This window comes from Pelmatolapia mariae, linkage group LG20 (genome assembly GCF_036321145.2).
Source record: "Pelmatolapia mariae isolate MD_Pm_ZW linkage group LG20, Pm_UMD_F_2, whole genome shotgun sequence".
Taxonomy (NCBI): Eukaryota; Metazoa; Chordata; class Actinopteri; order Cichliformes; family Cichlidae; genus Pelmatolapia; species Pelmatolapia mariae.
Genome location: NC_086244.1, coordinates 750,956 through 765,577, shown reverse-complemented (window position 1 = coordinate 765,577; position 14,622 = coordinate 750,956). Strand labels below are relative to the sequence as shown.

At 47.4% G+C, this 14,622-nt stretch overlaps 1 protein-coding gene across 2 annotated transcripts in view; it reads right to left on the bottom strand.

Annotated features, from left to right (window-relative positions):
- Positions 1 to 14,622, bottom strand: part of lama5 (laminin, alpha 5) — a 94,332-nt gene that overhangs the window by 42,776 nt on the left and 36,934 nt on the right. For both annotated transcript variants that reach the window (XR_010091795.1, XM_063463421.1), the window contains exons 7-14: positions 10,443 to 10,558; positions 8,381 to 8,499; positions 8,213 to 8,303; positions 8,002 to 8,136; positions 7,474 to 7,533; positions 7,100 to 7,240; positions 6,647 to 6,784; positions 6,228 to 6,362 (exon numbers count right to left, since the gene is read on the bottom strand). Coding sequence is in view for 1 of the 2 variants with exons in the window: in XM_063463421.1 (XP_063319491.1) it covers positions 6,228 to 6,362; positions 6,647 to 6,784; positions 7,100 to 7,240; positions 7,474 to 7,533; positions 8,002 to 8,136; positions 8,213 to 8,303; positions 8,381 to 8,499; positions 10,443 to 10,558 (935 nt within the window). In the remaining variant the exon portion in view is untranslated. The remainder of the gene's footprint in view (positions 1 to 6,227; positions 6,363 to 6,646; positions 6,785 to 7,099; positions 7,241 to 7,473; positions 7,534 to 8,001; positions 8,137 to 8,212; positions 8,304 to 8,380; positions 8,500 to 10,442; positions 10,559 to 14,622) is intronic.

Here is a 14,622-nt window from a genome sequence, read left to right as displayed (position 1 = left end):
CGAAAAAAACGATAACAAAATAACGCTAAAAACCGATAAAAACCCTGAAAACCATACATTTCACACCCGAGTCTCAACTCTCGCGGCCCGGTACCAAACGACTCACGGACCGGTACCGGTCCGTGGCCCGGGGGTTGGGGACCGCTGGTATAAATATTAGCTTGCAACCTTAACAAAAAGGTAAGTTTTTCCATTTTATGAATCTCCTCAACAACGCTCAACCAGTCGTCCAGAACAGGGGGGTCAGTACAGAGCCACTTACGAGTAATTGCTTTTTTTGCTGCAGCAGTAAGAATCTTCAGGAGATATTTGTCATTGCTTGTTAATTCTTCGGGTAGGTCTCCTAAATAAAATGTTATGACAGGCCGTTGTTGTGATTTAAAACCTATAGTCTGTTCTATCTTTGATATAACATCTTCCCAAAATTTAGAAAGTTTTCGACACGACCAGAATATGTGGGTATGGTTTGCAACGGTTTCCCCACAGCTCCTCCAGCACGAAGAATTTCCCCGTGTTTGTTGTTTTGGTGTTATGAAAAATCGTACCAAGTTTTTCCAACTAAATTCTCGCCAGTATGCAGAGGATGAGGTTGAAATAGCAGTCTCACACATATCGTGCCATTGCTCAGAAGTTATAACTGAGGACAACTCTCTCTCCCATCTCTCCTTTATATAATCTGTTGAAGTTCCCCTACTTTTCAATATTCCCTGGTAGAGTTTAGAGATAACTGACTTACATCCCTTAAAGTATCTTTGTGAAATCAGATTAATTATTTCATTGGGTTGTGTATTAACTTCTTTGGTCACTTTTGAGGACAAATATGGCCGCAATTGCAGGTATCTGAAAAAATCACTTTTTCCTATCTCATATTTTTCTTGTAATGTTTGAAAACTTTGCAGGCCATTCTTATCCAGTATTTTACAGTATACATTAATGCCTTTATGTGACCAGTTCTTAAATTGTAAATCCAATTGGTTTGGTTTAAACTCAGAGTCATAAGCCACCCACCTAAGTACTTGAATGTGGTTCCTTAGATTTAGTTCTTTCACTAACTCAAACCAAATAAGCAATGTAAAAGATGTGAAGGGGTTTAGTTCTTTCTGGTAGGCTGTTGCCAGCTTCTGATCTCCTATCAAGGCTTGTATTGGAATGACCCCACACATATTCTCAATGTCTTTCCATCGGGCCCCATAAGTGTCATCACACCATTGTATAATTATTTTGAGTTGAGCAGCAAGGTAGTAACCTCGGCGACTTGGGAGGGAGAAGCCGCCTTTATCTTTATGGATTAATAATGTGCTATATTTAATTCTAGGTTTCCACCCCCTCCAAATAAATCGAGATATTTGTTTGTCCCAGTCATGGAACTGAGATTTGGGGATTTTGATAGGTAGAGACATAAACAGATACAGTAGTCTGGGTAGGACTGACATTTTAATGACCTCCATTCTCGCACTAAAATCAAAAACAAGTGTTGACCATTGAGTGAGGTCCTCTTTAATCTTTTGGTTCACGGGCTCAAAGTTTTTTTTATACAAGTCATCTAACGATTTAGTCAGCCATACTCCTAAATATCTAATTGCTTTCAGAGACCAATCAACAGAATTTTTTTTTTTTAACCTCACTCAACGGGCTATAGTTAAAACTTAAAATTTGTGTTTTTCCCATGTTGAGTTTGTAACCGGAATACATCCCAAACCTTCCCAGCAAATCTAAAAGGGTCCGGATGGACTGGTCTGGATTCGACAAGTACAAAAGGACATCATCAGCATATAATGCTATTTTGTGTTCTCTTGAATTAACTACGACCCCATGAATACTATTATTTTCTCTTATTGCCTGTGCTAAAGGTTCAATGTAAAGAGCGAAAAGAGTTGGAGACAAGGGACAACCTTGACGAGTAGATCTTTCCAACTTTATACGGTCCGTGACTCGTCCATTTATCTTGACTCTCGCGGTAGGCATTGAATATAATGTCTTAATACTGTTAATAGAGTTTTCAGCAAAACCAAATCTTTCTAGGACCAAAAACAAATACGTCCAGCTGACGCAATCAAAGGCCTTTTCGGCGTCCAGACTAATTAGTACCGCTTTATGATTATTTTCTCTTATATTATTGATTATGTGGAGAGAGCGTCTTATGTTGTCTTGGGTTTGCCGGCCCCCCACAAATCCAGTTTGATCTTCATCAATCAAATCTGGGATGAACGAGTTTAGCCTATTAGATATAATTGAGGCGTAAAGCTTATAATCTTGGTTTAGGACTGATATCGGCCTATATGAGCTGCACAGCATTTTGTTCTTACCGTCTTTAGGTATAATTGTTATGATTGCCTCAGACCATGATGGGGGGGTGGACATATTCTCTAATGTCCAGTTCAATGACCTTAGCAAAACTGGAAGCACCTCCACCTCAAATGCCTTATACCACTCAGCCGGCAGGCCGTCTGTACCTGGTGTTTTGTTATTTTTTAGTTTCTTTAAGGCCATTTCCAATTCTTCTTTCTGAATCTGTTTGGTTAGGCATTCATTTTGACACTCACCAATTGATGGCAAATCTAATGAGTTGAGAAACATTTTTATATCTTCTGTATTGGCTTGTGCAGGTTGTGTGTATACCATTTTGTAATAGGTTTGGAATGCCAAGTCAATTCCCTCCAGGTCACTTTGTAATTTCCCAGTTTGGGGATCAAGGACTGAGCATATAGAATGCGTCATTTGCTTTTTAGGAAGTTTTCTAGCACGTAATTTTGTTGCCCTTGGCCCCGTTTCATAATATGATTGTCTCAAAAATCTGTATTTTTTCTCTTCTTCTTCCTGATATAGATCAAGAATTTGTTTTTTAATTTTCTGAATTTGTTTCAAGGTCTGGTCATATTGAGTCTTTTTGTGTCTGTTTTCTAAATCTTTTAGTGTATTTTCAAGTCCATTTAGCTGATTCTCTTTAGCTTTCTTCAGAGCTGCAGTTAGTGATATAAATTTGCCCCTAATCACTGCCTTCAAGGTGTCCCATAAAATATTAGGATTTACCTGCCCATTATCATTTATTTCTAGAAAATGTTTTATTTCGGCTTTTATCTCTTTTATAATAGTCTTATTGTTAAGCAGACCTGTATTTAGCCTCCATATAGTTGTTTTTGGTCTAGTCTCTAGGTTAATAGTTAGATAAATTGGTGAATGGTCTGACATATTCCTAGTGCCTATGTCACAACTTTTTACCCTATGTCTATCGTTTCTAAAGACAAAGAAAAGATCTATTCTTGAATATACGGCATGGGGGGGGGGGGTGAAAAGTAAGTAAAATCTCTATGCTTTGGATGCATTTCTCGCCAAATATCCAATAAGCCCAAGTCATCCAGGCCCTTTCTTAGCAATTTACTCTGTGAAGTCACTATCCTCTTATTATTAGAGGAATCATCCTTATGCATGATTGTATTAAAGTCCCCTGCGCATATTAACACACCCTGAGACTCCGAGGAGATCAATTCAAGGATTTTCTTAAGAAATTTCGAATCATAATTTGGTGGTAGGTAGACTGAAAGAAGAGTTACCATTTTGCCCTCTATTTTATCTTGAATTAACACATATCTGCCTTCATTATCCTTTACTTGTCTGGTAAGTTCAAAATGTAGGGAGTTGTGTATCAATACCGCAACTCCTCTTTTGTTGCCTGTTTTAAAAGAGCTGTAAAACATATTTGTGAATCCAAACTTCTTTACCTTCTCATGCTCTGCTTGAGATAAATGAGTTTCTTGGAGAAACACAATCTGTATTTTTTCCCGCTTTATCTTAGACATGACTCTACTCCTCTTAACAGGGTTGTTAAGTCCATTTACATTCCATGAAGCTGCTCTAAAGTCACAGTTACTCATACCGGTATTTCCAACCACTTACGTCGATGCTCTGAACATAGTTAGAACTATAAGAACATAATAACCACAAAAACTGAACATATGTTACCTTGACTTCCACTCCTGGGGCTTTATAGTGCCCTGTCATTCTATAGTGTCCATTCTTACAATATTGGAGAAAAAATCCTACCATATGTAGGAGCTCCATCGCTGCATCCAGCAGCTTTCTCTTATCTCTGAACATTTAAGTGTCTCTCAGTCCTGATCAACATAGTCTGTTTTACATGACACAGGTCTAACACAAAAAAATGGTATAAAGTAAAAACGTTACGGGAGCAATGCGTACAATGCCAGCACATGGTAGAGGCATTTCTTTATAAATCGTAAATAAGATGTAATAGAAAGGCTAAACACCTCTTCCTCTATTATAATAAACTGAGACTAGGAAACAGTGCTTACAGAGCAAAAACAGGCATTTTAGCCGCTTAGTCCAGTGAGGCTTAACACAAGATAATTTATACTTGTTGTCTGAGAAATCCACGAAGCCGTCCACGGACACGTTCGGAGTGTGAGCTATCCGTTTTCTCCCAGTGTGCGCTTCGGGTGAGAACCTGTTCCCAGTTGCCGCAGCGTGGCACCTCCACAGCGTAACCCCGCTTCTTCATATCCTCTGCCGCTTCTGATGCACTCTTGTACAGGCGTGGACCGCTCTCCCAATGAATCCTCATTTTAGCTGGGTATGGTGTCTGGAAACGTATTTTTTGTTCTTTGAGGATCTTCTTGATGTCCTTGTATTCTTTGAGCTTGTTGTTAATCTCAATCGGTAAGTCGTGTGTAAATGTGATCGTTTTGCCCTCATAAGAAATTTTCTTAGCCCAAGCTGCTCTCAGGATTTTGTCTTTTATGTCATACCTCTGGAAATTAACCACAATAGACCTTGCGATTGCTATGTCTTGCGGCTTTGGTCCCAGTGATCGGTGAGCGCGCTGAATCTGCAACTCCTCACCTTCGGGAAGGGCAAGTTCTTTCTTTATGAAGTTGTTAATGAACGCCTTCATATCATTCCCCTCAGCACCTTCCTTAATTCCGTATATACGGAGGTTGTTGCGGCGCGATCTTCCTTCCAGGTCCGTGACTTTGGTCTGGAGAGTTTTCTGCTGGTCCAGACAGTGAATTAGCGCATCCCTCAGGTCCACATTCACTGTCTCAAGTTCGTTCACACGTTGTTCTGCTTCAGTTAACCTAGTGGCGTGCTTACGAATATCCACGATGGCATCTTGTAGCTTCTGGTTCATCTCAGCCTTTAGGTTATTCAGATCTTCTTTGATTTCTTTCCTCATCTCTCGGATGTTATCGCTCAAATTTTGTATTGCTTTAGCCATTGTTAGCTCGTTTTCCTCGCTTTGCTCCGTGCTCCTCTTCATGCTAGCTCCGTCGCCGTCCTGTAAGGTGTCTTTTGCCTCTCCGTAACTTTTGGAGCCCCCCTGTGTCTTTTTACATCTGCCTCCACGCACTGTATATCATTGTCAGTGTGAATACGTTTATTGTATCGAGTTTGTGGAGTTTTCCTCACTTATGATCAGGAGTGGTCAAAAAGTCAATCAGCCATCTTGGAGCGCTCACCGGAAGTCCTGTAATTTGATTATTTTAATAAACCATGTAACTTGGATGGATTCGATGCTGGCGTGACCACAGTGCACACGTCTGATGTCGCTCACAGTGGTCCAAGGGACCACTCAGGGAGTTTGTGTGTTCGCTCAGACACAAGAAGAATTAGAGGGAACATTGCTTACCACACCAACTGTCTGCCATCTATAATCCAGACGCCTTAACGCCCACTCACATCCTGGGTCATCTGACCTCAGTGAGTCACATGATAGGGCGGGGCTAGGTTTCACAGCAGGTTCACCTGAAACTTCTGCTGATCGTGACCTACACCTGTTTTCACACCTTGGCTCGTGTGATTATGTAGATCAGGGGTGTCCAACTCCAGGCCTTGAGGGCCGGCGTCCTGCAGGTTTTAGATCTCACCCTTAGTCAACACACCTGAATTAAATGATTAGTTCATTAGCAGGCCTCTGGAGAACTTCAGGACATTTTGTGGAGATAATTTAGCCATTTAAATCAGCTGTGTTGGGGGGGGGTTCACTAAAAACATGCAGCTGGTGTGATGTTTGGCTCCTCTCAGTCTCACCTTTCCACTTGGTCCAGAATTAAACTACAACCCTGACCCAGAGGTGTCCTTCTTCATTAGACGGGCCGATTCTGAGCCTTTTTTCACTTAAACTGTTGAACTCCAGTGAAATTTAACGATGCGGTGTAACACCTCGTAAGAAGGGTGCGGTCAGTGTTTCCATGTGTGTCAGGTTCTCTCACCTTTACAGTCGGGGTAGGAGTGGAATCCAGATCTGCACTGCTCACATCGAGGACCCTGAAACTCCGGTCTGCACAGACAGCGCCCGGCGGCGTCGCAGCCTTCAGGGAGAGAGCCGAGCGAGCTGCATCCACACACTGCAAACACAGCCGACACACAATGAGACGGTGAGCTACGGCTGCTGAGTGTAAGGCCTTTCAGTTTACACCTGCGTGAGCTCTGTGGCGAGCTCGCTGTGGTGCGCAGACTGTGACTGCAGCGTGGGCTCGCAGGATTATTACACACAAACTGTCACTACGCTCATGTATGAGCTCCAGCTGAACGACACGTGACACGTAACTGCTGAGCTACACGCGTGCTGGAGGTCGTGAGGAGATCTCTGAGTGTAACTGAGAGCCCGGGTCTGATGGGCGGGACTTACGCTGGCACAGCGGGTAGCTGAAGTAGCCCGGAGCACACCGATCGCACTGAGGACCCAGGAACCCGCTGCGACACACACCGTGACCGGTGACCTCGTCACATGACCCGTCCAGGCAGCCAGGCCCTGCACACTGACAGGCTGCACACACATACACACACACACACACACACACACACACACACAGAGCCATAAATAAGTGTCACACAGTGTGTATTTGTGGATTACTGAAACAAGCAGGACGTCGTCCCCTCGGCTCTGTGATTGGACGGCTGTGAGTCATCAGACCACAGGTGTGACTGACACATGTTGGAGATGGGTGGAGTTTGTGATGTCAGCTCAGTTGGAGATGGGTGGAGATGAAAATGCTGCTTTTTGCAGCTCGTGTGTGTTTTGTGCTGACGTGCTGAAGCTGCAGCCGTGGGGATGTTCCTGACGTGTTAGGCTACGTCTCACCCTCACAGTTGAGCCCGTAGAAGCCCGGCGCGCAGGCGTCACAGTGGTCTCCGGTGAAACCCGGTTTGCAGATGCAGGTCCCGGTCCGAGGGTCGGCCCTGCACGAGTTCTCCACGGTTCCTGCCGCGCTGCACTCGCAGTCTGCACACAGAACACAGCCTCGTTTAGACGTTCCTCTCAGTAAACTCACCTCAGGCTCCTCCTGCAACCCTGAGCGAGTGGCTGGAGGAGAGCGTGGGAACATCCACGCTCTGGAGCAAGTCACGGTCAGCTGACAGATTTGTGTTTATCAGTGAAACCGTCTGTGAACTAAACACCATCACTTATATTTAGCAGCACAGACACGTGTGTGTGTGTGTGTGCTGCACACTCACTGATGATCTCTCCTGCTGGTCTGGCCTCCCCGTTGATGGTGGTGGGGTGTGTGGGGCTGGCTGTAGGACAGAGACAGCAGAGGTCAGGTTGTGTAACCACAGCGGCGTGCTGCTCACACCATCACAGCTGTGAGCCCTGCTCTGGTTTTCAGGGTCTTCATCTTTAAGAACTACTCAAGATCGCTGTAGTTCCAATGTTAGAGGGAGTTCTGTTAGGTTAAGAGGGTTAGTCTGTCCATATGTGTTCTTCTAGTTTAACTTCCTGTATTAGAGCCCCGCCCACACCTGTACCCGCCCCTCCTGTCCCTCATGGTCCTCTGCCTGCTGCTGTGTGTCTTTGTTCCTCGCCTTTTCTTCTGCTTATGTGTCAGTCAAACAAAGTTCCTGTGTCTGCAGCACAGCGCCACCCACAGGGCGCCCACAGCAGGTGTGTTCGCAGCACCTAGTGAGTGCATTTGTTTGAGGCTGAAGCTGCAGGGAACCCTCCAGGAAGTGACCCGCGAGCTTTGAGGTGTTTGTTAAACTCACGGTAACACTCGGGGAAGCCGGTGAAGCCGGCGGCGCACGAGTCACAGTTCTCCCCGGTGTAGTTCGGTTTGCAGAAACATCGCCCGGTCAGATCCTCACAGGTACCGTCTGTAAACTCCACATCACAGTCGCAGGCTGTGGGGGGGACGAGAGATTAGGAGGATGGGACAGAAGAAGATGACCTCTGTGTGTGTGTGTGTGTCAGGCTCACGTGAGCAGGCCAGCGGCGAGTCGATGGGGTGGTCAGGTGACCTGTAGTAGGTGGGGACGCAGCGCTCACAGTTGACTCCAGTGGTGTGATGCTGAGAGGGAAAAGTTCCCATTACAGTCAGTCATCACAGGTCACACACACTAACACAGTTTCAGGTGTGTCAGGTACCTGACAGTTGAGGCAGACTCCGCCCCCTCTGTAGTGTCCATGGATGTCGAGGCTGGCTCTCCTCTTGTCCACCTCGGGGTCATAGTAACAGTCGAAAGAGTGACGGTGGCAGTTGCAGGCTGCAGGTGAGAACACAGATAGGTGAAGACACACACAGGAAGTCACACCTGAAGAAGAAACGCTCGCAGGTGTGACCAGAATACACCTGCGCTTCATTTAGATCCTCATTCACACTCGAGAGAGTCACTCCTGAGATTCAGAGGAAACCACGAAGCAGACACGAGACAGCTGGCTGCTTCACGCACGACATCATCGACCAATCTGCACCTCCCATTCCTCTAATCCAACACACATACACACACACACACACCCCTGGGGGAAACCCCGACAGCACACACTCGATCATTAAGGTAAACTCTGCACTCGTCTGCTCAGCTCTTCCTGTTTCCTGTGACAGGCGCTGTTTAGCAGATTACAGGCCACCGAGGGTCACATGATCACACGTTTGTCTGAACACAAAGTCAAACACGGTGAAAGGAGAGAAACTGTGATTAACACACACACACACACACACACATATACGCACACACACACACTGTTTCATGTCTGATTACAGTCAGGCTGCTCCTCCAGCTGCTGCCACATCTGCACCATGAGCTCAGGCAGCTTCCAGGTGTGATGGTGACGCTGAAGGTGTTATTCCCAAACGTGAGACAAAGGCAGCAGCGTGTACCTGTGTTGAACACACACAGTTATCCACAGTAATCCCAGAAAAACGTTCCAGCTTTGGAATGTTGTGTAAACTGCATGCTGATCCTGGGAAAGGGCGGGACGTGCGTTTCAGACAGATTAGAAATCAGAGCGCAGGTGTTATCGCCGCACCGAGCGATTTCTGTGGAGACAGACTCAGACGCTCCCGGCTCGGAGAAACCTGCCGCCGTTATCGGGCTGCAGGATGGGAGTGCTGGTTTATTGAGCCGGCACCGCCCGGACGCTGAGAGGCAGATAAGCGCTCCCTGAGAGTCCGTCTGGACCTCTGCCGTGCTCTCCGTTATCTGGGACAAAGCTCACACGTGTGTCACATGTTACACGCTAAGATTAAGTGGGGGGTTTCTTCTCACACCAGAGCAGGAGCCAGCATTTAGGAAATAACAAGACAGGTAAGTTATTAAGAACAGTCTGTATATTTGTGAGCGTGCTCAGGAGGCGGAGCCTCACACCTAGAACAGAAACAGCTGTTTCCGTTTTTACAGACAGACGCCTTTCCCCCTCTGACGGCGGCTCCGGGCCGACCCTCAGCGACCTCCGGTGACCTCACTGATAACCTCGTTGGTCTTTGTTAAATATAACTGCAGCTCTGATAACAGTCGGCGCTCTCGTGTACACGTAAGCAGAGCTCTGAACAGGATCAGACGCTGAGCGCCACACGATGTAGTCATTTAACCTTTAACCACTCAAAAACACACCTGAACTCTACAGATGAGGCTCTGTATAATGAGGCTTTCCACAGACACAAACATGGGTGTGCCGTGGGCCCCCCATTGTCACCAATTGGAGCCAACCTGTAGGAGCTGGAAACTAAGCATGTAGCAGCTGGAACAGATCCTTCACTGCTCACATCAGCTCAGTGGATGGAGACACACAGTTTACTGTTTGTGGATGGAAACCTCAACACTGACGTTTACCTGAAGCCCACACACAGACCAGTACCTCGTCTGTGACTCGCACCAGCCTCTGGAACACACACTTGGACCCTACAACACCGGGCAGAAAACGTTCCCTCTGAGCCAGAAGGGAAAGAAAAGGAACACACGCAGGCTCTTAAAACGTGGTGATCCGGACTGGGCTTTCATCGAATCAGCAAAGATGGCCAGAGCTCATGGGCGGTGCTGCCCGTCACAGCGGACGAGCGGCAGATCGAAAAGCCCAGCGAGGATGTTCTTAATTAGAAAAGCACGCTGTCACATTTGACCCGCGAGGTCACCTGACCCCACGCAGGAAGCACATTCCTCTGCAGGGGTCACGACCCCGTGTGTGTGTCTGTGTGTTTGCACGCACTCACGTTCACACTCGTTGGCACTGTAGGTCGTGGCCGGTTTCCATGGCAACTGGTGGTATCCAGGGCAACACTGGTCACAAGATACGCCGCAGGTGTGATGCTGACAGTCGCACTGCAACCTGTAAACAACAGAGTGAAAGGGTTAATGCACACACACACACGCACACGCACGCGCACACACACACGCACGCACACACGCACGCACACGTGCACGCACACACACACGCACGCACACACACGCACACACACACACGCACGCACACACACACGCACACACACGCATGCACACACGCACGCACGCACACACACGCACACACACACACACACGCACGCACGCACACACACACACACGCACGCACACGCATGCACACACGCACGCACACACACGCATGCACACACGCACGCACACACACGCATGCACACACGCACACAAGCCCGTTCAGCTAATTTAGTGAGGACCTTTATTGACATAATGCTTTCCCTAGCCCCTAACCCTAACCATTAAAAATGAATGCCTAACCCTGACCCTAAACCTAACCATAACCTAACTGTAACCCTGACACTAAAACCACATTTTGAGCCTCAAAAATGCTTCAAATTTGTGAGGACCAGGTTGTGTGTATAGTATAGTAGAATGCAGATTTCAGTTCTCACAAAGATAGCTAGACAGGAACACGCGCACGCGCGCACGCACACACACACGCGCACACACACACACACACACACACAACCCCGTTCAGCTATCTTAGTGAGGACCCTCATTGACATAATGGTTTCCCTAGCCCCTTACCCTAACCCTAACCATTAAAAATGAATGCCTAACCCTAACCCTTACCCTAAACCTAACCATAACCTAATTGTAACCCTGACACTAAAACCTCATTTTGAGCCTCAAAAATGCCTTTAAATGCCTTCAAAAATGTGAGGACCTGGTTGTGTGTCCTCACAAGTGACTGCTGGTTCTCACAAGTATAGTAGAATGCAGATTTCGGTCCTCACAAAGATAGCTAGACAGGAACACACACACACACACACGCACACACACACACAGAGTCTGGTGTATCCCCCTGCTGTGGGTTAATGTTCCTTGTCTGTGGGGCGAGTGTGACGGTGCTGGTGTTCTGGGAGTCCATCCTACCTGAAAAAACATCCTACCCAATGTTTCTGCGCAGACGCGGCGCATGCGCACAACACCAACGCCGAATTAACTTCTTTTTCTCTCACCCATCCGGAATACTTCTTAAGGTTATGGTTACAGTTAGGGTTAGGTTTAGTCGCAAGTCACCGTCAAATTATAATACAGGTAGGACGTTTTGTCAGAGTAGGATGGTTTCTCAGAACACTGGCGCTCCTCCGTCACAGAGCAGAGCGATCAAAACCAGAGAAGAAGACACTCCAACATCAAAATCCCTGTAACGTTGTCAGTGCGTGCTGCTGAATCCAGCATCATAGCAGCAGAATAAGAAGAAGAAGCTAAAGCTTCAAATCCTTTAAATATGATATTTGCATCCATGCTTCATTAAAGTACATTAAAGCTGTACTTCAGCAAAGTACTTGAGTAAAGGTACTCAGTTACAGTTTGATCTGCTTGCCCGTCACAGATTTACAACCACGTAACCGTCAGCCGCTCTTTAACCCTCTCTGCCTCCACCTCTCCGGCCCTCCGTCACCTTCTCCGGCCACCTCGACCTCTGGAGGTCAGCTGCTTCAAGGAAATGACATTAAATGGCGCGTTTCCACCTGGTTCGGTACTTCCTGTCTGGGCTCCAGCAGCTGTGCGATCACGTAAAGTGTGAGTGATAAAGCGCAGACAGAGATCGGCTGGTCAGGTGTGTTTATGGCAGGAATGCGCTGGACTTGAACTCAATCCTCAGTCCTGTGTGTCAGTGTGTGCGATGGCTGTGGAATATCTGAGTGTGCGTGCACACACCAAATGTTTCCTGGCAAACAGCCCGAGGGCGAGTCCAGCGTATCGCTTCTGCAGACCTCACGCCGCGCTCATCACAGCGAGCTGAACCAACGCTGTGTGCACTGGATCTCTGCAGAGGCGAGGCCCTGCACGCTCTTCTTACATCGGATGTGTGAATAATGCAGAGCAGCAGCAGAAAGTCAGCAGAGCTCGGTGTGGCAGGTAAAACCTGCTGGTCACACATAAATATGTGACATCACACAGACGATATTTCCTGTGTGTAACCCTGACGTGTCAGAGGCGCGCTCGGCGCTGCGTGCGCTTTACAGCTGCTCTCAGATTGATGTGTTTGGTTTCACCTTTAGTTCAGGATCACAGCTCAGGGGCCACATCTGGATTCTTCATTCACAGCTGGTGTGTGTGTGTGTGTGTGTGTGTGGTCGCGGCACATATTCAGTGATAATCCGTCAGAACCACGAGCGCTCTGAAACTCTGACGTGCACATCCTCAGGAGTCCACGCCGCGTCAACGCAGACTCTGCTGTGATTGGCCTGCTGATTCCAGCTGTTTCATTGAATTAATGAGAGCATAACAAACAAAGCACCCGTGTGAGCACACACTGACGATCAGAAGTGTGTCTAACCCGTCAGCCAGGTCACCTGAGCTCTGACTTTCAGACTGTTTAAAACTCTAAAAAGCGAGCGTGCTTTGGAAGCGGCGTTCAGCTCCTTCCAGCTGTGGCAAACCGTGGGTATGATGAGTATTCTGGTATTTTAAACAGAGGCACGGAGCAGGCGTGTGGTTTATGTTCTTATCAAAATGTTTAAAACATTCCAATAATGAGATGAATGAGGGTCGGCGAACACGTCCGGGAACCAGAGCAGGTCGTGTCTTTGGCTGCGGCGTGCAGGCAGGTGTCAGAGCGATAAAGGAATTCAAATAAATCCCTCCTGACCTCGTCGCCTGCTTTGTGTCAGAGCGCAGGAATGCAGAGCGCCATCAGCCTGGACTCTGTCGGGACGTCTGGCAGGTGCGTTTGAAGGCTGCAGGTGAGCAACGCTGCACAGCTGAGCTCATCAGCAGCAGGTTAAAGGTCTTAAAACACAGGAAGGGCTCTGCAACAATAGAGACATGCTGCACATGGAATTTCTATTATTTTTATTTAGCCTTCATTTGACGGTAGCCCCGTCTGCTCATCTCCAGCTGCACCACTTTATCCTGGGACACTGATGCTGTGCAGGAGTTTCATACATCAGACTGAGCACATGGTGGAGTGCCCTCCCTCTCTCCTCCACCCTTCCTTTTCCATCACAGGTGAAGTTCCACGCTTCTCTGACTGATGAGAGACCCGGCGAGCTCAGGACTCTGCACTCAGTGATAAACCGCAGTTTAAACCAGGAGAGCCACGAGTGCAGCTGCACGGCGCCTGCGGCATCTCAGAGCTGCAGCTCCGAGGACCATTTCATACAAACCGCAGCATCAGCTGGACACAAACCCACGGCACCGAGTCTGTGAGCCGGTACCTGTCCGCCACACCACGCAGACCGAAACACACTACTTCCTGCTGGGAGCGACACGTGCACTAAACTAGGTAACATCAGCATATCTCTTCATTCAGTTTGGCACAAATGTCAGGAGAGCTGTGACTGGAGCAGAAACACCAACCACACGTCCTCCCTTTCACACTCACAGTCTTTATTCACTTTACTCTCTTCAGGTTCTGCAGCAGGAGGTTTGCAGCTTCGCGCCTCTGAGATGTACAGATTTGAACTTCCAGCTTCGGACAGTAAATGAAACAAACTGCTGCCTGTTGAAACCACGAAACAGAAATATGAGGGAAAGCTTGAGCTCTGTCACTGATTTATAGCCCCAGAGATTTCCTGACCTCAGGGTTAACAACTGGAAATGGAGCCACCTGGATGTCTTTATCGACTGTCAATTAACGCGCAGCTTAAATATCTCCAGGATGTCGGCGTGACGGCGGAAAGCGTCCCAGCAGCTGCGAGTGTCTCTGCTGTGCATCACATCTCCCCCTCAAATCCCAAATGGCAAATGAATCATGTTTAAAAGCAGCTCCGCACCAAGCTGTGTCCACGCTCCCTCAATGAGTCTGTACGAGAGTGTGTGTGTGTGTGTGTGTGAGAGAGAGAGAGAGAGAGTGAGATAATGCATGGGTAATAATTTGCACTGCAGACAGGAAAGAAATGTAAAACAAACAGCAGGACTGCACGTCTGTGCATGCAGACAGAGGAAATTCATGTTTCTGTAATGATG